General features: G+C 37.0%; 1 protein-coding gene across 8 annotated transcripts in view; it reads right to left on the bottom strand.

Annotated features, from left to right (window-relative positions):
• Positions 1 to 24,799, bottom strand: part of ABCA3 (ATP binding cassette subfamily A member 3) — a 117,410-nt gene that overhangs the window by 42,714 nt on the left and 49,897 nt on the right. For 6 of the 8 annotated variants that reach the window (XM_027862809.1, XM_027862806.1, XM_027862811.1 and 3 more), the window contains 6 exons: positions 23,135 to 23,251; positions 20,752 to 20,872; positions 14,120 to 14,293; positions 6,453 to 6,634; positions 5,859 to 6,002; positions 3,795 to 3,924 (listed from right to left, as the gene is read on the bottom strand). In XM_027862809.1, coding sequence (XP_027718610.1) covers positions 3,795 to 3,924; positions 5,859 to 6,002; positions 6,453 to 6,634; positions 14,120 to 14,293; positions 20,752 to 20,872; positions 23,135 to 23,251 — 868 coding nt within the window. Of the gene's footprint in view, positions 1 to 3,794; positions 3,925 to 5,858; positions 6,003 to 6,452; positions 6,635 to 14,119; positions 14,294 to 14,625; positions 14,733 to 14,891; positions 14,976 to 20,751; positions 20,873 to 23,134; positions 23,252 to 24,799 lie in introns of those variants that run through there. The other 2 variants (XM_027862812.1, XM_027862813.1) reach the window with 2 other exon arrangements.

Here is a 24,799-nt window from a genome sequence, read left to right as displayed (position 1 = left end):
TTGGGGATAGTCTACTAGGGTCAGCTGGATGGTGCAATGGACAGAGTTCTAAGTCTAGAGTCAGGAAGACCTGACTTCCAGACGCCCAGGTGGCACAGACACTTATTAGCTTTGTGGCTCTGGGGCAAATCACTTAATCTCTGTTTGTCTCAGTTTCTCAACTATAAAACAAGGATAAATAATAGCATCTACTCTCCACATTTACTTGGACCACGGCAGAAAGAAAAACACTGGACACTCTATGAAGGTCACTGCAGAATTCTCCCTGACCTCTATACTCTCTAAAAGATGTTTCTTTAGTCTCTTAGTGTCATATAAGACGAGGAAGGAGAGAGTATTGAGGTGGAAGAAGTGGTAGTAGTCATCAGCTAGATGACAAGGGGTTAAAAAGCAAACGGAGTGGTACAAGGAGTGGTGAGAAAATGGAGTCTAGATAATGTTTCTTAGGATTTTAGCAATGAAAAGGAAATGGGATATAGATAGGATGAGACCCTGAAAAAGTGGCAGAGTTGAGTGAAGATTTTTTTTTTAGAGACGTGGGCAATCTTGGCACATTTGTAGATATCAGTTTGTAGATATCAGGGAAGGAGCTGGCAGATAGGGAGAAATTGAGGATGACAGAAGGAAGGCAAATTCCATGGGGCAAATTCCTAGAATAGACAGGAGACAGGATCAAAAACACAAGCAGAGGGGCAGCTAGGTGGCACAGTGAATAGAGTCTGGCCTTGGAGTCAGGAGGACCTGAGTTCAAATCCAGCCTCAGACATTTAACACTTACTAGCTGTGTGACCCTGGGCAAGTCACTTAACCCCGATCGCCTCACCAAAAAAAAAGAAAAAAAACCCCAACCCAAACAAACAACCACCAAAAAAAAAACCACACAAGCAGAAAGGTTAGCTTTAGCAAAGAGAACTAGTCCCATCTCTTCCTCCAAGATTGTAGCAAAGGAAGAAAGGACGGCAAAGCCAAGACAACAAGCATTTATTAAACATTTACTATGTGCCAGGAACACAAACATAAGTGAGAAACAACAACAACAATCCTTGCTCACAAGGAGCTTAAATTCTATTGAGGGAAGATAACATCAAGATAAGCTGAAAAGATGGACTAGGGGGAAGGGAGACACTGGCTAACTCATCCTCAGAGTGAGGCAAGAGAGGAAAGAACAGGAGATGATGCTGATGTCTCTGAAGTCTAGAATTCCCCAATAAGCTCTATGATTTCCACTCGCTGGGCCAATGCTTGTTTTTTTTTTTTTTTTTTTTTTTTTTTTTTTGTGCTGGGAATCTCACTGCTTCCTAAAAGCCGTTAAATTACTGTTAAATTAAATTACACTACTGTTAAATTCCTAATTATCCTTTAAAAACCAACTCAAATGCCACCTTCTCCACAGAGCTTTCCCTGATTGCTCTTTCCCTTCTGAATTAAAAAAAAAAAAGATTTGTATTAGAACTCCCTTTATTTCTTTAATATTCAATGGATCTGTGATCACATAAACGTGGGTACTCCATCCCCTGGTGGGGACTGTAACCCAGCTACCAGGTCCTACTTGTCCTTTATGGTTCTTGCATATGTTCTTCTATGGATCGTTTATGGGGGATTCACCCAATAAAGACTTTCCTCTGGGGCTTTTTACATTTTCAGGATACCTAGGGAGCACCAAGGCTATCCATTTGTTATCCCTTGCTTGAGACATGTCTCCTGATAACACATTTCCTTAATAAAAACCTTACACAATTTCTCAAGCACTGCTCATCCCTGGAAATATACTGCAGTTTATTTGTACCCTGCAGCAAGCTTTCTATTGCCCTCAAGGTCACCTGCCCATGTTAATTCCTCAGAGAACATGGTGTTCCAGGATTCACAATCATAAACAACTGTTGGAAGAACAATTATGTCAAAAAGACAGAACTTTGAAACAGGGGGCTGATTAGTAATATTAAGAGCAACGCACCATTTCCTAAATGCAATCCACCTCCCATTCAATTCAAGGTCCCATTCATGGTCCATCTGCAATGCACATCCCAAATATATGGATTACCTTACTAAATCAACTATACAGCTGCATGTTATAGTCTGGATAGATTTTTTTCAAGAATTAGGATTTTTTTCTGAATAGACTGTTAGACTGATCATGCTTAAAAAAATCACGGCACTCATTGTGGAAGCTTGTGATGTCATGGGGTTGGATGTAATTAGTATAGCATCATCCACCAACAGGAGCTTTGTAGGCTGTCATCACTGACAGGGAATCCCTCATTCACTTTCAACCTTGCACAAGACATCCTTTTTGATAGTGGCACACACCCTGGGTAAGTGTGCATTGTCCTGGTTAATGCCTTACCTAACACTGATAAACAGACAGTTGCTGAAGAGTTATCCCTGTGGTTGCATTTATTGAGGAGTTTTGTATGATCTTAACATGTGCTTGAGGGATTCTGGTTTAGAACAGTCTTTAAAACTATAGTTTATACCTATTGTGTCAAATGTTTTCTTACTATCAACCAAAAAAAACCCCAGTGGGATTTCATAATCCCACTGTGAATTCCGTGATGAAGAAGATATGATCTACTAGAAAGAAATGTCCAGTAAACATGCCTGTTCCCTTCTTACCTTTTTTTTTGAAAATCAAATATTCCTTTGATATACATATAAATCATTTCCATAAAATTTTATAAAGATGAGAAAGTAGGTATATGGGTCAGAGTTACAGATATTTTCTTGATTCCTTTTTGGGGGTACTGATTTTTTGTAGTATTTTGGTTTTTTTTCTCCTGCTTGAGTTATCTTGTAAATCAATCTCTCAACACTGTCAAGATTGTATTGCCATCGACATAGATTTCCTCATTGTGTAATTGGCCCGGTCCTGTTGCTTCTTCTGACACTGTCTTCCTAAGGGCCTTTTAAATGTTAAACTTCCAATTCTGGTGGTTTCTCTGCCATTGATAATTATAGGAACATTAAAAAATTCGCTACATTAAGAATGTATTTGTTTTCTTGCCATTTTCATCTGTGAAGACACTTGGAATGATGTAGTTCATTTTGGTTTCATGCCAAGCTTTCTTTAGACTTGTTTTTGCTTCTTTTTTTTTGGCTGATTTATAAGATGATACTGCTTATAATCTTCTATCATTCTGTATAGTGTCTTATAGATTTGCATTAAAATTGGTGATACCCTTGGCTACCATCTCTTTCCACTTTGCATGGAGATCAAATGTTTGTTGACTGAAGTGATTTCTAGGCTCATTTGGCCTCTTCCTTGTGACAATTACTTTATTTGGGCTCAACTTTTCTAGGAAATATTAACCATCAAAGTCTTTAATCTTTGGTGTTTACATTTTCTACTTTTCCACACTGGCAGTCCATTTGTACAGATCAAGTTGAAACTATTACAACTATTCAAATGTCTTTTATCTTTAGCCTTCAAATCTGATGTTGATTTTGAGCTGATTTTGATATGACTCCTAAATCAGTAACGGTCTGACTCTACAAATATTTACATGCAATGTTATATATGATGCTGCACTTATCTATGTTTGTGCCTTATCTCCCTACCTTACAATAAGCTTCATAAGAACAGGGATCTTTTCTCACTTAAACTTGGGATCTCTCCCAGTACCTAAGCACAGTAATCTATACACAGTTATGTACAGTTATTTAATAAATGTTTGTTAAATGAATAACAATGAAAAATACTGAAATAGAAACAACTCTACCTAGGCAGGAAAGAAAAGGCCTGGCGCTAAGTAACATCTTTAGATTCTAGAAACATGAAGGGCTGTCCAGATACTGACCTGTGAGGATGGACAAGGTGGTGGTCTTGCCTGCTCCATTATGTCCTAGGAGAACAGTGATCTGTCCCTCGTACATATTCAGAGTCAGGTCTCTTATTGCCTCTTTTCTCTTATTCCTCACCATAAACATCTGTGGAAAAGGTAGAGAAAGAGTAAATTTACAGAAAACTCTAGGACTTGTGAAGGGGTTTACAATAAGTTAAGCATTAACCAACAGCTACTATTAGTAAATACAATACTTCCCCCTCCCCCCATGTCAGGGTCTACCTCATTTAAAAATTAACCTCTGAATTGTAATAAATAAAATTCTGGTTCAGTGACCAACCCCAGAGAGCAATAAGAGATGTTAATCTGGATAATAGTGTCTAGGAGAGTATTATATGTCTCTTTCTTTTGCCCTACTCTGTTTAACATTTTTATTTATGTCTTTGATGAAGATATAGATGGAATAATTATGAAAATCTGAAGCTGATATAGAGCTTAGGGGGATATAATTCACATCAGATAACAGAACTAACATCTAAAGACAACCTGACAGGCTGAACCACGATGAAACTTAAAAGGGATAAAAAGACCTACACAGGGTAAAAAAATCAACTGCATGTATACAGGACGGGCACAAACTGATATATCACTAGTAAATTCTACTTAGGTGCTGCTGCCATCATTCCACAACATTCTCTCCAGCTGAGGGGAGGGATAAAGGGTTGGGTCCTTTATCTAAAAGCAAACAGAAAGCCCAGGCTAAGCTAGAGTTAAACAGTCCTTTGATCTCTTCAAAGGGTATACCTCAAGTGACAGTCTCCTTCTACCCCAAACAAAATTTTAATCTGTTCTCAGATTGCATCAACTGAAATCTGTTATTCAGAATGACAGAAATGATAGTCCAATTGTATTCTTTCCCAGACAGATCACAACTAGAGTACTATGTCTAGTTTTGACTGCCATATTTTGGGAAGGACAGTGAAAAACTGGAGGGTTTCCAGAGGCAGCCAGGATGAGGACTCAAAACTATACTTCAAAAAGATTGGCTGAAGGAACTTTCAATGTTTAATTTTGAGAAGAGAAAACTTAGGAAGTGACTTGATTATGGTCTTCAAACATTTGAAGGGCTCTTATGTGGACAAAGAATTAGATTTGTTCTGCTTGGCTCAACAAGACAGAACTCAATCCATTGGGTGGAAATTACAGAGAGGCAGATTTTAGCTTAACAGGAAGAAAAACTTTCTACCACTTTAGAGTTGTCTAGAAATGTATTATGTTACCCCAGGACTGAGATATCTTTCACTAGTGTTCTTAAAGAAAAGGCTGGATTACACTTGTTTGAGATCCTGTAGAGGGTATTCATACTTCAAGTTGCGTTAGATAACCTGTGGGGTCCCCTTTAATGTTGAACGATTAAGTGACAGTAAACCCAGAAGAGAGAGTTTAAGAAAACAGATATTTTTACTTCCTAGTGTAAAAGAGTATGAAAGTTTCATAGGAAATTGATTTGGAAGTGTTTTAGATTGAAGATATAAGGATATACAAGAAACCGTATGCCCTAGTTCTATTAATACAAAGGCTACGTCAGCAAGGAAGGAGAAAACTGAGGATGAAGAGTCTAAGGGCTCTGACAGATAAGAAAGAGTCAATGTCAATTCGGTTTGACAAATCCCCCTGTCCTTCAAGGCTCTGTATCTCTAGAACCGTGCTGCAACACTTCCCAGAGGGGATTCAGTTCAAATATTGAAATACAAAATTCTTCTCCTCCATCCATTGTACTTTCAGGTTTTAGCATCAAGTGAGACAAGGCATTGAAAACTTTTGAGAAGGGAGATAACACTCCTCACATACAAACTGACACAGATATTCACAGGTACAGATTCTCAAACTCGATTTTACTTCTCAAAGACAAAATTCTATACAAGTCATCATTACAGTCGACATAAAACTTACTACATTTACGGAGAAAAGATAGAAATATGTTGGTAATTGGGTGAACAAGTAATGATTTCCTTGAAGACATGCTCCCTCAACTCAATACATTCGTAAAAATTTTCATTCTTAATTGTCACAGAGTACCTTGGACAGATGCTTGATCTTTATTCCAGCTACTAAATCTTCAGGTTCAGCTTCAATGTACTCAGTTTTTAGAACTTTCTCAGGATCATCCTCTTCCTCCTCTTTTCCCATCATAGATTTTTGATTCCCACACCAGTAGGAAGGCTAAGGAAGAAATCAAAACTGGATCACCAAGATGGCCAACTAATGACAATAATGACAAATTTTACTGAGATCAGAAAAGCTTCAGTCAATGCAACAATAAAATCTTTTGAAGCAAAATAATCTTGAATTTGGTATATAAGAATATTGCATAAGAATATTAAACATTACTAAAAGTGTTATTATTGGTCAAGAAGCAGTGGACAAAATGAAGCAACTCTAGAATAAGGTTGTGGCCAAAATGGTAGCATAGGAAGAATTTCTATCAAATTGAGACAGGTTTCTTTACTTAGGCTGTTCCTAAGCAACTGATGAAGCAGAAGTTAAGGGAAAGAGATAGCTTTTCTCTATTATTCTATGGCCATGATTGTGGCCCAAGTAATCAGTGGAAGAAATAAGGTGGTAGGGGTAGTTTCTACCTTCAAAAGATCAAATAGTACCATCAGAACTCACCATTAAGAAAAAATACCAGGGCTGGGGCATACCATATTCTCCTGGAAAGACAGCTTCCACATACCAGGTCACCAAGCCATAGAAGGCAGAATCAAATAGCAGCATTAGCAACACATGCCCAAAAGTGAAGTTATCATCAACATTAACTGATTTCATGAGGTATTTCCATTGAATTCCCACTCCTGAAGCACAAAAGGGAAGATAAGTAGAATTATTGGTAGGCTAAGACTAGATCAGAGTTGTCCTAAAGCTTTCTGATCTCAAAATGAAGAATATAGGGCAGCCACAAGACTGAAAAATATGTAAGCCTGTTATCTGCCCTGTTACTGTGAATTATTTACTTCTTAAAGCACTCAGTAATATTTTTTTTGCTTTAGTTTCTGTTTTTAATTCAATTTTACTTTATAGTATTGTATTTCAGTTCTTTTATTCTCCCCCTCTCACTTTCCCTCCTCCACCTAATGAAAAAGCAAAAAAAAAAATAAATAAATAAAACCCATTATAAATAGTGTAGAGTCAAACACAACACATTTCCAAATTAGCCATGTCCAAAAACAAAAATGCACTCTGAGTCTATTACCTCTGTATCTGGAAGGGGAAAGCATGTTTTGTCATGAATCCTCTGGAATTGTGATTGATCAGAGTTCCTGTCTTTTAGGGTTAAATATTTTTATAATGTCATTGTTTTTGTATAAATTGTTCTGGTTCTGTTTATTTAACTCTGTATTAGTTCATCTAAGTCTTCCCAGGTTTTTCTTTTTCTTTCTTTCTTTTTTTTTTTAGGCAGTTGGGGTTAAATGACTTGCCTAGGGTCACACAGCTGTTAAGTGTCAAGTGTTTGGTATGAGGCCGGATTTGAACTTAGGTCCTCCTGACGTCAGGGCCGGTGCTCTATCCACTAAGCCATCTAGCTGCCCCTTCCCAGGTTTTTCTGAAAACATCTTCTTCATAATTTCTTACAGCATAGCAATATTCTATCACATTCATATATCATAACTTGTTCAGCTATTCTCCAATTGATGGGCAGTCCCTTAATTTCCAATTCTTTGCCACCATGAAAAGAGCTGCTACAAATATTTTTGCAGAGACAGGCTCTTTTTCTTTGTGCAATTGGGGTATTGGATCAAAGAGTATGCCGTTTAATAGCTTCTAGGTATAGTTCCAAATTGCTTTCCAGAATGGCCAGGTCAGTTTATAGACCCACCAACAGTGCATTAATATAACTTATTTCCCACAGCTCTTCTGGCAATATTCATTTATTTTCCTCTTTTGTCAACTTTGCCAATCTGATAGGTGGTACCTCAAGAGTTCTTTCAATTTAAATTTCTCTAATTATTAGTGATTTAGAGAATTTTTTGATAATATGGATTTACATTCTACAATTAAAGTTTCTTTAGTCTTTAAGTTGAGTTTGCTTTGAATATTTCAGGATTAACCCAAACCCACTAATTGACAATATTACCCTTACATTTAATTTTATAGTATGGGTATGTATGGTCCCCTTTTGGATATGTTATTAAAGATCAATGATTGGTCAAAATGTGTTTCAGTGAATTCTTCAAGAGTTTCTTCTGCTTTCCCTGTCTGCACTTACTACACTTCAGTACCTTACGAAATTGCTACTTGGGTGTTCCTCATGATGAATCCAATAGAATTTTTCATGGTATATTAGAACTAATCTCTGGACATAGAATGCTCAACTACACATGGTGAATGTATACTTTGAAGACTACAACCATACTAACTTTAAGAAAACCCAAGACAATTTTAAAAAGGAATACATTAGATTAATTCTTATTTACAAATGATTTGTATGGAAATGATAGTGCATTTTAGTGATTTTGTGTCATTATAAACACAACAGCCTATTAGACAGAGAGGTAGGGACACAAGAATAAACCATGAGCAATCAGTACTGCAGTGGTTCTCAAAGGGTATGCTAAGGATGCCATATTTTGACAAGTATGCTATGAATTATATGGAATTTACATTTGCATTCAAGTGTGCAAGCATGAATTTCCCAACTCTCCTATAACATGCTATGATTCCTAACAGCAGAGAATCATAATGTAAAGTGAGGCAAAAAAAAAAAAATTGAAAACTATGTGTTTTGTTGATTTCAGAAAAAATTGAAAAAAGAAGATAAAGCATCACTGAAGAGTCCTTTACTCCTCTGATCTACAGTGGACAATAGCCACAAGGGGATAACTTAGGAAACTACAACTAGGAACTGTCCAACTGTAGTTCTCAAAGGGTACAATTCATCAAAGAAGGATTCTTTGACCTCTGATTCCAGGTGACAAATTGTCCAAATGTATACTGTCTTAATGTACACAGTACATACATTTACATTTTAAAAAAATTAATCAGGTGAAGAACATTTCAGATGAGAGAAATGCCACTGGCAAGAGGAATTTCAGTTGAAGGGTTAAAGCCCAAACTACTTCCTGGCCTGCCTGGAAGTCCAGATGTGGAATTGCTGTTTGGACTGTGAAGACTGAAGGTCAAATCTGTTGAGTAGTTCCATATTTGCCTTTTGGGGAGAAAGTGGTAGAAGCAATGGGTTATGATTTATGTTTTGAATATCTGTTGGTGTGTGCCCATGAATCTTTTGTGCTTCAGGCATTTCCTCTGTGACAGAGGTGAGTGGCTGTTGTATACCTGATATCTACAATATGTGCAATTATTGTCTTTCTTGAGAGGACTCTGTTAATCCTTTTTGGGGAGAACTTGGACACAAACCATGCAACTCCAGTGTAGGAGCAATGAGGTAGAATGAACATGAGAAGGATCTGACATCCTCTCCCTAAGAATGGGCTTCCCAATGGCTGAAGTGGTCTATGTGCATACTGAGAAGGAGCTCATTTTACTTATAGTCAAATGAGATAATATATTTAAAGTACTACATAAGTGCTAGTTATTATTATTATTCGCTATTTTATGTACATTTAACATAATTGCTCTAAAAATTGAAAATGATATTGCCATCCCCTTTATTCAAATACAACCAGAACTGACCATCCTAGACTTATCTTTGACCCAAGGCAAGCTAATGCTCAAACTTCAGAGTAAACCTTTCAAATACCATGCCTGGCATAGAGTAGGTGCTTAATAAAAGTCTGTTGACAGAATGGAGACCAATCACTTTCTGCCTGGTTCCATTCAATCAAAGTACTAACCGCTATCATCACAAACTGTTTGTCAATTTCAGGGTGAATAACTATACCTCAAAAATTTTTTCATTCACCCAAGCAAAGAATAAAGTTTTTTGGTATCCTTTCTTCAATTGGATTCAGCAAACATTTTTAAAGCACCTGCTATATGCTAAATACTATTCAAGGTGCTGGGAGAGTGACAAAATTTATAAAAAACCCCATCCTTGCCATCAAAATCCTTAATGATCTGGTCTCGTGTCACCAGGAAAGACAGTTGGCCAAGTTATTTATAGAAATGAAGTATTAACACAAAGCTAAGGATCACTAAACTCCCACTCTTTTTCTAACTAAAAACCTGCTAGCGTGGGTTTCCTTTTAAGCAATGGAAAAAAGAAGTCAGTCTGCTATGAAAAATATTTAAACCAGCTGACCCTCAGTATAGGTTGGTCTCACTTTAAGGAAGATAGGTTCCTGAACAGTTTCTATGGCAAGTGAACACAGCTATATTAATGCATTTCCTCCCCCCAAAGCTTAATTTCATTGTTCATCAGGCTCCTCTCCTAACTAAAGGTCAGGCTTGGAAATAGATGGAGTTGATAACAGTTCTCTAAGAAGCTGTTTCTTGGGTTGGGCTAGACTTACATTTTTTCTTTATTTCATCCACTTCTCATTTTTATGTAGCCTTTCTGATCCTCCAACTGCTCGTACCCTCCCTCTCATATTTATTAACTTTACATTTATTCTGTATATATTTTCATATGTACCAGTTGTTTCCCCTAGCAGAATGTAAGCTCACTGTGAATAGGGATTGTATCATTCTTTGTATTTCTATCTCCAGCACCTCGCATGGTGCCAGGCCCATAGAAGGCATTTAATACCACTTGTTCACCGACTGATGGATTCTCAGTCACATGTGTTGTCTTTAGACTACCCTTCTCAGCTGCCTAAATCCTTTCCATATGCCTACGAATATATTCAGGTTTCCCTCTTTTTCTAAAAAGCCTTTCTGTTGACCATTCTAGTTCATCCAGCTACAATCAAATGTCTCTCTTCTTCCTGTTAAACTACTTAGAAAAAGTTGCCTACACTGGATGCCTTCACTTCCTCACCCCTAACTCTCTTCTGAACCTTGCAATTTGGATTCTGGCTCCACAATTCTAAAAGACTATCTTCTAGTCATTAAATCCAATTGCTGCTTTTAAAGTCTTCATGCACTTGAATTCTCTGCAGTACTGAACACTGCTGACCAGTTCTTCTTACTGGATACTATTCATCCCCTTGGCTTCAAAGAAACCACATTTTCTTGCTTTTCTTCCTAGTCTAGAACTGAACTCATCATCTTTCTCCTCAAACTGGCTAGCTCTTCTTCTTAACTTCCCTATCACTATTGAGGGTACCACCATCCTCCTAGTCACCCAGGATGTCATCCTCTATTTCTCATTCCTTCTCATCCCCACTCCCCCACATCACATCCGATAATTTGTCAAGTCTTGTAATTTCTACCTTTGTACCATCTCTCACATATTTCCTCTTCTCTCCTCTGACACTGTAACTATCTGAGTACAAGACCTCATTACTTAACACCTGGACTATTACAATAGCCTGCTGGTTAGTGCCACTGCCTCAAGTATTTCCATACTCTTTCCATACTTCCCATACATACATGCTTTTCATACTTCCATCCATTTTGCATTCAATTGAGCTCTTAAAATGCAGATATGACCACACATTTCAACACCGTACCCCCCACACCAGTTTCCTAATAGCTTCAAGATAAAAAATCCTCTGTATGGCTTTAAAGCCCTTCATCACTTGGTCTTTTCCTATCTTTCCAGTCCTTGCACTTTACTCTCTCTCCACTTACTCTGCAATCCAGAAACACTAGCCTCTTAATTCCAAGTGTTTTCACCCAATGTCCTCCATGCCTGCTTTTCTCTCCCTCCTCATCTCTGCCTCCTGGCTTCCCTGGCTTCCTCCAAGTCTCAGCCATCTTCTGCAAGAAGTATTTCCTGGTCCTCCTTAATTTCAATACCTTCTCTTTGAGATCACTCCTAATTTATCCAGTATACATCTTGTTCATAGATAGGTGTTGGCACGTTATCTCCCCATCATTAGGCTGTGAACTTCTTTAGAGCAGAGACTGGTTTTTTGGCCCTTCTTTGTATCCCCATTGCTTAGAACAAAGACTGGCACATAGTAGATGCTTAATAAATGCTAACTGAATGACTGAAATCACAAAAGAGAAAAATACTACTTGGAGCTATGATGGTTTAAAAGAGGACACACAACAGCTAACGACCAGAATATGGCAGCAGAGAGCATTCAGCTGAGCTGCCAGCTTGCAGCCCAATGACATCACCCGAGGACAGTTCCCCAGGGGTTCTAAGCAAGCATAGTGCTGGCTGGAGGCTGCAGAGTTCCAGTAGGGCTGCTGCTTTAGAAATATGAGTTGTCTAGGCTATTCGCCCCCCTACAAGTTCACTGGTCACTCATGTTGCTTGTAGGTACTCTCTCCCATTGGTGGTGTAGTAGCCACAAAAAAAAAAAAGGCTCTCTTGAGAGGATGGGGGAAATGTTTCTTTTATTATAATGCTTATTTAAAGGTATTTTGCTTTGAATCAACTAGTCTGCTGGATAAAAAAGAAACATGCCATTAGACAATTAGGGGCTGTGACTTGTTGATGCTGGCTTACCAATAGGTCCTGAACCTGGGGTAGCTTTAAGAGGACCTATGTGTGAGACAGGTCCTAGTTGATACACCTGGACTTCTGCAATAGCTCCCTACTTGCCCTGCTCTAATACATCCTCCATACTGCTATTTTAATACTCTTCCTTATGCACAGTCATATTTCTCCTGTGCCCAGAAATTTTTAAAGTTCTCTAATGTCTACCAAGTAAAGTTCAAACTACTCTTCCCAGCATTCAAGGCTCACTGTACAATACAGACAAACTGGAGCGCTGTCTTCCCACTCCCCATTTCCCTTGCCCCTAATATGTTCTGTTTTTTTCCCCACTTCCTTGTATTTATGCAGGTTTGTTTCAGCTACTGTAATGGCACTCACTGCCTAATGTATTGCAAACTTATCCTTTTAAGCTCAAATCAAATGCTATTTCCTCTGTAAAGATAGTTGTTCTGTATCTAACCCTCTTCTCTATATTTATATACTCACTACCATTGTTTGCAACTGCAGGATGCTGGATAGAACTTAAAAATAATAGTTCATAAATGGCTGAATAAAAGAATGCTACAATGTTATGAGTAACATGAGGCATACAAAGAAATTTGGAAAGTTATACAAAGTAATGCTACTTGGAGAAAACAGAACCGGAAGAACAGTATGCACACAGTCTACAACTATTTAAAGGGAAAAATGAATATATAGATATAGAGAAGAATGGGCAAAAACAAAGGAAGGGAATACAAAGAGAAGAATTACTATGGGAACACTGTACATTGAAATTAATTTTAAAGTATAAACTAATTTCTATGACCACCATCAGAAATGTTGTAAGCAGAACTTAATTTTAAGTGTAAATTAAACATATAATGCTTAATCAGTTTTATTTTTTAAAGTCAGGTGAATGATAAATATAGCTAGGCAGCCAGGTAGCACAGAGGATAGAGTGCCAGGCCTGAAGTCAGGAAGATTTGAGTTTGAAACTAGCCTCAGACACTTACCAAGCTGTGTAAAACCCCAGAAAGTTACTTAACCCTTGTTTGCCTCAGTTTCCTCATCTGCAAAATGGGGATCATAATAGCACCGACCTCCCAGGGTTGTTATTAGAATCAAATGAGATAAATAATTATAAAGTGCCTGGCACTGTTCTAAGTGTTATATAAATGTTAGCTATTATTATTATTAATAATAAATTAGATTGAAACCTATAAACAAAGTGTTGGAAGAGACCGTAGGGATTATTGGTGCAGTTCCCTCATTTATAGATGAGAGAGGGGATGTGATTTGTTTAAAGACAAATGGCGAGATAGGCAATGGTAGATTCAGGACCAAAACCCGGGTTCATAGAAACATAGGATTATGTCTACATCAAGAACTGGAAGTGATCTCAGAAGCTATCTAATCTGAACTTCTCATTTTATGGACAAGGAAACTGAAGCCAAAGAGACTTAAATGATCACAAGATCACAAGGAAGTAATTGTCAGAGGCAAGATTTGAACCTAGATCCTATGACTCCAGAGATCTTTCTGTTGTGCCACCTCCTGAAGGGGTCTTCTCTTCAAAGGACATTTGTTGGACAATATTGGAGAGCAGGCGGCTTTGAAGACCACTCAAATGGTACGCTCAAGGGGCACTTTTAGGTGCTGCAGATGTGAAGGGTCACTCATACTTTATTAAATGTGTTCATTAATATTTAATAATTAATCAATAATATTCATTAATATTAATGTTCAATAAAAATGAGTTGAACGAAGTTAACTCATACTGAAAACTTCATGCTGTCATTGTCTGCCATTGGTAGCAAAGGCAACAATTACAAAAGAGAATACTCACCTTTTGCTTCAAACTTGCCTATGAGCTGGGCCCCCAAAGCCATAGCAACATTTGAGAAGAGACAGGAAGATAACTTTTGGTTGAGGGTCATCCAGTTGTATCGAGGACCAATGAAGAAGTAAGGAATATACGTAAAGAAATAGAGGAAACCTCCTATGGCAGCTGCCAAATTGGCTGCAAATGGGGAAAGAACGAGAAAGAGATTAAGCAATGTTCCAAGAACAGAAATACAAACATTTCATAATAACAAGAGCCCTATACATCTATCAAGGTTTTTAGACGAAATCCAATCCTCCACTTAAGAAGCAAAGTGAACCTTTTTTGGAAATTAGTCTTCCATAATACAACAATCAAGGAAATTTATAGCCCATTAAAAGAGAAGCAAAACACTTCCATTTAAGAAAGTTGTCTCATGTTCTCCTGCTGATTAAATTAAACACAGCAAGACAAAATAATCACATATTACTTGCATACCAGAAAATCATACTGGCAAACTCCCATCTTACCCTGGACAATACTTGGAAATCCTATCATAGTCCCTTTATAGCCTATTCCTCATAGGCAATCTCTCCTCTCCATTCCTTAATTACTTTTCTCCTCCCCTCCCTTGCCTCAACCTCACCACATATCACGTCCTACTTCACAAAAAATTATTAAGGCCATCCTCTATGAGCTCTCTTGTATTCCACAAGCTTTGCTTCTATAGTGATGTTTTCTTCCTTCTGTCCTGTCTAGAGTAGGGAATACACTATAAAGAGACTGACAATATGACCTTTCATTCTGTTGCCAAATTTCTTGAATAAGAGCTCTAGACTGACGTCTTCATTTCTTGGCCACATCCTTCTTAATAAATTCCCTACCAATGGACTTCTGTCCCCTCGACCCTACAGAATAGCTATCTTCAAGTAACTGAAAGGCATCAACTTGAAACACAAGTTAGATGTATTCCACCTGGCACCAAAGGGCAGAACTAGGAGAATGGGTGAAAACCGAAAAGAAATAAATTTAGGCTCATTTTAAGGAAATACTTCCTAATAATTAGAGCTATCTCAAAATGAAATGGGCTGTCTTAGAATGGCAAAGTTAATATTTTTTAGGGGGAGAGCTTTATCTAAATTTACAGAAAACACAATTCTTTCAGATAGGTCTAGTTATATACCCTTGGTGGGTGGGAACAATATCCCAAGGCCTCATCCTGGGCAGGTGGTTGTTATTGGTTTTTTTTTTTTCCTTAAAAGGTACTGAAACTGTCATCCAGATTTAATTGGCTAAATGGAGGAAGGCTTGGGCTGCTGACATAGCTTCCTGGTCTCTTTTATACAAAAACATGAGGGGTTTTGAACTCTTGCCTTAGGCTTAGGACCAAAGACCAGCTGTATAACCAACAGAAGTACAAGAAAGCTGTGCTCAACCAAATCAATTGTATCTTCGATGAATGTGAACTTTAAGAAAAAAGGTTTGAAAGCTTTTAAGAATGAAGTTCTGAAGACACAAAGAAAAACTATTCTGATGAGGAAGAAAAAGAAGAGTTATCTTAAGGGACCTATGTGGATGGTAAAATCACCACCCAAATTTTTAGAAGTCATATACAGGGGAACAGATTAGATACATAACATACAGAAACAAACATAGTAACATAGTGTTAAAAAAGAAACAAAACAAAGAATGAAACTATTAGGCTAATGACTCATTATCTGACAGAAACTGCTGAGAAAACTGGACAATAGTTTAGCAGAAATTAGGGTTACAGCATGATCTCTCACCATATACCATAATAAAGGAACAAGGAAGGAAATATTTTTTGGGTAGGAGAAAAGTTCATGACAAGACATTGGATAGAGAGGTCACAGAAGACAAAATATACAATTTGTTGTTGTTGTTGCTTTTTTAGGCAATTGGGTTAAGTGACTTGCCAGAGCCACCCAGCTAGTAAGGGTTAAACGTTTAGTCTGAGGTCACATTTGAACTCATGTCCTCCTGACTTCAGGGCTGGTGCTCTATCCACTGCACCACCTAGCTGCCCCCCAAAATACACAATTTGATGACATAAAATTGAAAAGTTATCACATGTATAAAAATCAATGCAATTAAAATCAGAAAGGAAATAGCTGGGAAAAATCTTTGTAGAGAGTTCCTCTGATAAAGGTCTGATATGTAAGACATACAGAAAATTGATTTAAATATATAAGAACGATAGCCACTCCCATTAGATAAATGGTCAGAGGATATGAAGAGTTAGTTCTCAAAGGAAGAAATTCAAGCTATCAACAGACATATGAGAAAATGCTCCAAATCACTAATAATTTTTGAGAAATGCAAATTAAAATGATTCTGAGGTTCTATCTCATACCTATCAGATTGGAACAGATAACAAAGTAGGAAAATGACAATTGTTGGAATGGTCATGGGAAGGATATCCTGCTGCACTGTTGGTGAAGTTGTGGGCCAGCCATTCTGGAAAGCAATCCAGAACCGTGCCCCTGGAGTCATTAAACTCTGTATACCCATTGCCTCAGAGATACTACTATAAGGGCTACAGTCCAAAGATATCCAAGAAAGAAGGAAAAGATGCCTATGTATAAAAATATTGATAGTAGCTTTTTTGTTTTAGCAAAGAAATGGAAAAAGAGTTGGGGGGTGGTGCCCATTACTTGAACAATGGATGAACAAATTAGGGTATGTGAATGTAATGGAATATTATTCTACCATAAAAATGATAAGAGGGACAGTTTTAGAGAAAGCTGGCAAGATCTATATTGAACAGATACAGAGTGAAATGAGCAGAATCAGGAGAACAATTCATACAGTAATAAAAATACTATAAGACAAGATAATACCACTTGTTTTTACATGAAATTAAATGTTTTATTAAAAACCAAATACTGAATATCAATATAAACAATTCAGTTTTCATACTGACTCCATATGCTTTAATTTCAGTACATAAGATGTCAACACTTTTCCCATCAGCCCCCGCCCCAGTCCTGTTCAGAGTTCTAAGTCGTTTTAAAAAATTAAGAACTCAGATGAATGTAATGAATAGCCCTACAGGACTAATAATGAAGTATGTAGCCCACTTCCTGACATAGGCAGTGTGACTCAAGGTACAGGATAAAACAGATATTTTTGGACATGGCAAATGTTTGGATTTGTTTTGCTTGACTATGTTTACTGATTACAAGGATTGTGGGTTTGGTTTTTTTTTTTTTATCAAGAGGGAGAAGGGAGTTAACAACAGTAATGCTACAAAATAAACAAGAGAAAGAAAAGATCATTAAAACATTTTTCAAAATTCAGTAAAAGAAGTAAAATTAGAAGTAAAGTAAAAGAAGTAAATTTAGAAGGAAACACAAACAGGACAACTTTGAAAGTAACATGCTGAATATACATTTTAAAAACTGTAACAGATTTGTGATTTCACATGTAACATTCTTTTTCTGTTCTACTTTGTATACAGAAATGTTCTTTATAGGAGTTCATTACATTCAGAATTCTAAAAATTATAAAAAAAATTGTAGAGTTGATAGAAGCAAAGGCAGGCAATAAGATTAATACAAAATCAAAGCTTAGTTCAGTAAGAATGTTAGAATACTAAAGCTCCAAATGACCTAATTGCCAAGGAAAGATAATGACAACAAAAAGGGATTTTAAAAGCTATGTTAGGGAAAAAAGGAGGGTCAAAATTGGCTCAAGTTGGACTGGATGTTGATAAGCGAAGACAAAGAGAAGACCAAAGTTCAATTCATTTTTTTTGCTTTTCTCCACCAAAGAGAATAAACTTTGGACTGGAAAAGACAAAAAAAATATGGCAGATAAGAAGTACACACACAGACTAAGTGAGGAAACAGTAAGAAAGCATCTAACCATTCTTAGGGAGTTCAAGTCATTGGGTACAGAAACACTATCAGTGATCCATGAGAGACCATGCATAATGGATCTGAGGATTGCAAAAGGACAGTGTCATCCAAGCCCCCAAAAGGAAGAAAGTGAAGTGTCTGCAATCTCTGAGTAACTGAACTTGACTTAGATTCATGGCAAAATTATAGAACATATAATTATAGGGATGGATACTTAATATCAAGAAAAGGGACACAGTGACTACAAAGATCCAGCGTGACATTATCAAGAACAAGTTGTGCCCCAAGAGCATAAACTACTTAGGGACTTAGACTTTCCTGTTGGGAAAACTGAAAGCAGTTGAGCAAAAAAAATGAGGTTAGATCAGCATCTTATATCATATAAAATAGTAATTTCCAAATGGATACTTGACTAAGATATAAAAAATTACATAATTTTAAAATAGATGGAAGTTATCTTTGACAACTACAATTACAGAAAGAATTCTTACAAGGAACAAGGGACATCTCAGAAAAGTTTAAAAAAGATCATTTTGCTTACATGAGGTTGCCAACTTTTTCAAAATACAAAATCAACACAGCTTATATAAGAAGGGAAATTGTCAATTGGAAAAAAATAGTGTTTCTTCAAACGTCTGATATCTAAGAGATATAGGTAATCATAAACATATAAAGATCAAGAGTCATTCCCCAACAGATACATGGTCAAATGATATGAACAATTCACAAAAGAATAGCAAACTATTAACAGCCATGTGAAGAACTGCTCTGGATCCCTTATAATAAGAGGAACATAAATCCAAACAACTTAGAGGTTTCATCTCACACCCAAAAAACTGGCAAAGATGAAAACAGACAAAAATAGTCAATGCTGGAACAGTTGCAATGTGAATTGGACCAACTATTCTGGAAAGTAATTTGAAGTTATGAAAAAGAAGACTAAAATGTTCACGCTCTTTGACCCAGAGATCCCTATGCTAGGCACCCCAATCAGGTCAAAGAAAGAAAGGTTCCGTATGCAGCAAAATATGCACAGTAGCACTTTTTGTTGTAATGAAGAACTGGAAACAAAGTAGGTACCCATCAACTGGGGAATGGCTAAACAAACTGTTGTACTTAAATGTAATGGAATATTATTGTACCATAAGAAACAATAATACATATGAAGAATTCAGAGAAGTTTGGGAAGACTTAAATGACCCATGCAACGTGAAGTAAGCAGAACCAGGAAAATAATATATACAATGACTTAAAAATGTAAACTGAAAGAATAATAAGAAAATGCTGAATATTGTGTGATATCATAATGGCCAAGCTTGGCCCTTAAGAGAAGAGCTGAGAAAATGCAGTTCCCTCTTCTCTTCTCACTAGAGCAGTAGGGGACTATGGATATGGAATGTTCCATGTGATGTTTAACTCAGCTGATGTTGGTTTTGCTAAACTGTTTTTTCTTTTGCTTTCTTAACTTTTATTACAAGGAAGACTCACTGTGTAAGGAAAGTGGGAAGGATTATATCTGAGGGAAGAATATATAAAAACAAAAGATGCTAGTTTTTTAAAAAAAGAACAGCTGTGCTGGATTGACTTCATTTCCTTTCACAATGTTATTAGATTAACAGATTAAGGGAGCACTGTAGACCATGTTTTTCCTAAATTTTAAACTAAGCATTTGATAAGTCTATGAAGCTATTCCTATGGACAAGATAGAACGATGTTGGCTAGATGACTGCACAAATAAAGTATATTAGGAACAGGATGAACAGCAACACAAAGATATTCATTAATGGTTTGATGTTGACTTGGAAACAAGTCTCTAGTGGATTGCCCTCAGGGGTTATGTGCTTGGCCCAGTGCTGTTTCTTTTTTCTTTTTCTTTGCAAGGCAATCAGGGTTAAGTGACTTGCCCAGGGTCACACAGTTAGTAAATGTCAAGTATCTGAAGCCAGATTTGAACTCAAGTTCTCCTGACTCCAGGGTCAGTGGTTTCTCCACTGTACCATCCAGCTGCCCCTGTCCTGTGCTGTTTCAAAGATTTATAAACGAATCAGATAAAGGCACAAACGGACTGGTGAATGACAAAGATCTACAAAGATCCTAACAGGCTAGAATGTTGGACTAGATCTAAAAAGATGAAATTTAAATAAATGACAGAGATAAATGACTAGTCTTAAACATTGGTTTGAAAAAAAACAGTCTTACCCAGTGTATGATATGGCTTGAAAACAGTTTGTTTGAAAAATCTGGGGAGGTTGAGTGCAAGGTTCAATCTGTGTCAGAAGTATGATATGGTAGCCAAGGACAGGATGATTAAGAATAAGGAAGTGATAGCCACACTGAATTCTGTTTTGGTTAATTAATCAATCAATAAGCATTTATTAAGCACCTATTATGTGCCAGTCACTGAGTTTAAGTCACCACTTGTTGGGCATGTTGCAGAGGTAACTCTTCTTCAGGTATGGGGCACTGAACTCCCAACTCCACAATTCTGTGATTCTGTGAACAAATTCCCTTTAAATTCCCTTTCTATGATCCTATGATTAAGAGAGCACAATTATTTTCCTCCAATTTTTGAGATGAGTTAACACACTCATAACCACATAAGAATGAAAATTTGACTCTGGGAGAACTGAATGGTCCTCAACAATCTCAGCTTCTTGTACGTGAAAACTGCAAATCACTGGGATGCTGTACAGAAGGGGCCCCTCACAAACTCATTTCCATGATATCTCTGGGAGATACAGAATTTGATGGATTAGGGCCCCTAGACCCACTCACCTTTATTGAAGAAGGTGCTGACCATAAAACTGAAGGAAATGGAAGAAATGGCGAAACATATCAAAAAGACAAATATCAAAGATGGGTCACTGTTGGTGATCACTGCAACGTCCTCTTCCACCTATAAAACATTCATTAAACCTGTTTAGTCATATGGGTGGAAGTATGCCAATATGATGTAATCAAAATGATCTATTTTCCCTTTTATGATCACCTCATTCTCTTGTTTAGCTAGTCCTCCCCCTAGCCATAGGTGTAAAGGTACTCCTCCTTATTCTCCTGGAATTTTTTTATGCTGTGATCTTTTATATTTAGGCCATGTATCCATTTGGAGCTCGTTGTGATACAGAGTATAAAAAGATGATTGTTGGTGTGAACCTAATTCCTACCAAATTGCTTTCCAGTTTTCCTAGCAGTTTTTGTCAAATAAGGAGTTCCTGCCCTTATCCTAAGATAGAGTTTAACTCAATGCTACACTAATGTATTTGGTTGTTTTGCAGTCTTTTTTTTGTTTAATCAATATTAGTTTTGATGATTTATGCTTTATAGTGTAGTTTGAGATCTAGTATTGCTAGCCTCCCTTTCATTCCTACTTTCTTTTTACCATTTCACTACCTTTTTTCCCTTTAGATGAATTCTGTTATTTTTTTTTTGTCTCATTCTATGAAGTGGAACTTGGTAGCTTGACTGGCAAGGCATTAAATCTATAAATTAATTTAGGTTGTATCACCATTTTTGTTATCTTGCTATGGTCCAACCACAGACAATGGATATCTTTCCAATCATCTAAGTCTTTCTTTATCCCTATATAAAGAGTGTTTTATAGTTATATTTGTCATCTTGCTTGTTTAGGTTCCAGATATTTTATGTATTTTGCAGTTATTTGGAATGTAAGTTCTTTTTCTATCACCTCCTGCTGGGTTTTGGTAGCAATATGTAAAAATATTGCAGATTTTATGAGTTATTTTATATTCTGCTACTTTAATGAATTACTAATTGTTTCAAAGAACTTTTTTGGTTTTGTCACCAAAATTCCAGTCACATGTATAAGTGATGAAAAGAGGAGATGGGATAGAAAGCATAACCTGTTATTTAACATTACAGTACTCTATTGCAACTAATTTCTACTTTAGTAATTGTTTCCCAAGAGACATAGCAAATAATAGGATAAATGTTTATCCAACACCTACTACGTATGTCCTAGGCACTAGGCTAGGTGCTGAGGATACAAATACAATAGTGAGGCAGTTTCTGACCTCAAGGAGCTTACAGTCTACAAGGGGGAGAAACATTCACAGATAAACACAAGACATATGCAAATATATAGATATAGATATAGATACAGATAGAGATACAGATAGATGGGAGTGGGAAGAGAGAAAGGATAAACAATTGGGGAAAATTAAGAAAGGTCTCTTAAAGGAAGTGGTATTGGAACTAAACTTTGAAAGGCTTAAGTGGTTCCAAGAAGCAGATGGGAGTACAGAGAGTACTCTAGGCTACAGGACAACGTCTTTGCCTATAAGGCATAGATAAGACACGAGGAGGGGGAATGTCCTTAGAGGAAAGAATAAGTAGTCTTGTTTGGTGGGAGCATAGTATGCATGAAGGAGAACAATGGATAATCTGATTAGAAAGACAGGCAAAAAAAAAAGAAAGAAAGAAAGACAGGCAAGAGCTAGGTGTGAAGGGCTTTCAATGCCCTTTATTTTAAAAATAATTTTTTATTTTATTTTTTTCCCCCAAAGCAATGGGGAACCACTAAAACTTCTTGGACAGAAGTCAGACCACACAGTCAGATCTGAGCTTCAGTGATATCAATTTGGCAGTTGTGTGAAGAAGATGGATTAGAGAGGGAACAGACCAGAAAAGAGAAGACTAGTTAAGAGGTTATTGCTTGGGGACAATGGTTCAGGAGAGTTCTCATGCTATTCTACAAAAAGAGACTAGTTACTAAAAAAAAAAAATCTCCTTAAAAAGGAAAAGAAAAAATAAGACCAAAAGATCTGAACATGTCATGGGAAAATTTTATAAATAGGAATTTATTAAAACTCTATTATATTTTTTAAAGGGACGACTGCAATAACTCAGGAAAGAAATGATGAAGGTCTGTATTAGGATAGTTCTAGTATGAGCAGAGAAAAGGGGGCAGATGCAAAAGATGTTGAGGAGGCAGGATTAAAAAAAGACTTGGCAACTAATTTGATATTGGGGATGAGTAAGAGTGAGGAGCAGGGATGACTCCTAGGTTGCAAACCTGGGTGACTGGAAGAATTCTTACTTTTATATTTTCCATCAGCTATCACCTTCATCACACTGAGCCCAAGCAAAGCTCCCCTCTCAATAATCAAATTCAAAAAGCTGGAGAAAACCAAATACTTGCCTTGATACAGAAAAGCACAGTCATAAAAAAGATGGTAAAAAGTAGGAGGAGGAAGAATGTGAGGAACCAGGCAATCCAGTGAAGCCAGTTGCTGAGTCCCATGATGCGCATGTACTCCTGTGAGGGGTGAAAAAGAAAGCAAACATTACAAGATTCGACATTTTATCTGCTGTTGGATTAATATGGAAAACGATTCCCTACATCCTGGGAAAACTAAGATGAAAGGTCTCTGTGATGCTTCTTTACATCTAGGATTGGCAATTTTATTTTAATGCTTATATGTAAGTATGTGTGCAATTAGGAGAGAAGAAAGAAAAATGAAGACCATCAGTGTCTATAGAACTTTGGAAGAATACAGGTAGGTTCACCTCTTAAAGTAATTCACATTTTTTTTTTTTGGTTTTGTTTTTTGCTCGGCAATGGGGTTAAGTGACTTGCCCAAGGTCACACAGCTAGTAAGTGTCAAGTATCTGTGGCCGAATTTGAACTCAGGTCTTCATGACTCTAGGACCTGTGCTCTATCCACTGCACCACCTAGCTGCCCTTTAAAATGGGGGGAAAAATCCTTCAGAATCAAGAACATCATGTAATGACTTAGCACGCTTTGCTCCTCAAAGATTTTAACATCTGCTGTCTTACTTTGCCCTGTAAAATAGAGCAGGGATCACCTCCATTTAATAGATAGAAAACAGAGGCACAGAGGATTTTGTGTGTGTGTGTGTGTGTGTGTGTGTGTGAAAACCACAGGCACTCCATGATGAAATGGCTGATGCACCAAAAAATTCAGAGAACTTCTCTACTAGGCCAGTTATGAAACTCGAATTTCCCCAAATGAGCATGCTGTTACTATTTCATGCACAGAAAGGGAATGCTTGGGATTTCCAGCATTTCTCAAATCACACAACAGTAAAGAAACAGCAAGTAGATTTATAAAATCCGAAGACTTAGAAGGTAGCTTAGGGGCCATATACTTTAACCTTCTACTCAGTGTAGGAAGCCTCTCTGCTACATCACTGGCAAGGGATTAGTCAGCCTTGGTTTGAACATTTCCAATGACAGCAACCACTTTACCTCATGGAGCACCCCACCGCATTTCTGGACAACTCTAATTAGGTTTAATTCAGTTCAATGTTAAGTACCTCCTATGTACATAGTAAATATAAATGGTACTTATTAGGTGAAATACCAGCATACAAAGAAGTATAGCTCAAATGTTTAAAGTCTGATGTCAGAAGTGAAGACAGATACACTAAGATATTAATTATAATATGCTATATGCATAGAAGAGGCACAAAGTGCTAAGACAGATTCTTAGAAAGTTCTACCTCCCAACAGCTCCGCCCATTGCTCCTACTTCTGCCCTTTGAAGCTACATAAAACAAATCTAATATCTATTTCACATAACTGACTTTTAAATAACTTAAATATCTGATGCCCTATGTATTATGTCCTCTTTAAATCCTTTTTCAAGCCTAAACATCTATGATTTATTCTGAAATTTTTTCTTTTTAAATTAAATTTAATGATTTTTGATTAACAAAAATCTATTTTTGCTACCTCTCCTCTCTCCTCACTCCAATGGGAAAAAAAACCCCAACAACCTTGTATCAAATTTGAAGAGTCAAGCTAAATGAATTCCCACATAGCCATATCCAAAAAATGTCT

Source organism: Vombatus ursinus, unplaced genomic scaffold, assembly GCF_900497805.2.
Source record: "Vombatus ursinus unplaced genomic scaffold, bare-nosed wombat genome assembly UNPS02014770.1, whole genome shotgun sequence".
Lineage (NCBI taxonomy): Eukaryota > Metazoa > Chordata > Mammalia > Diprotodontia > Vombatidae > Vombatus > Vombatus ursinus.
This window is presented reverse-complemented; position numbering and strand designations above follow the sequence as displayed.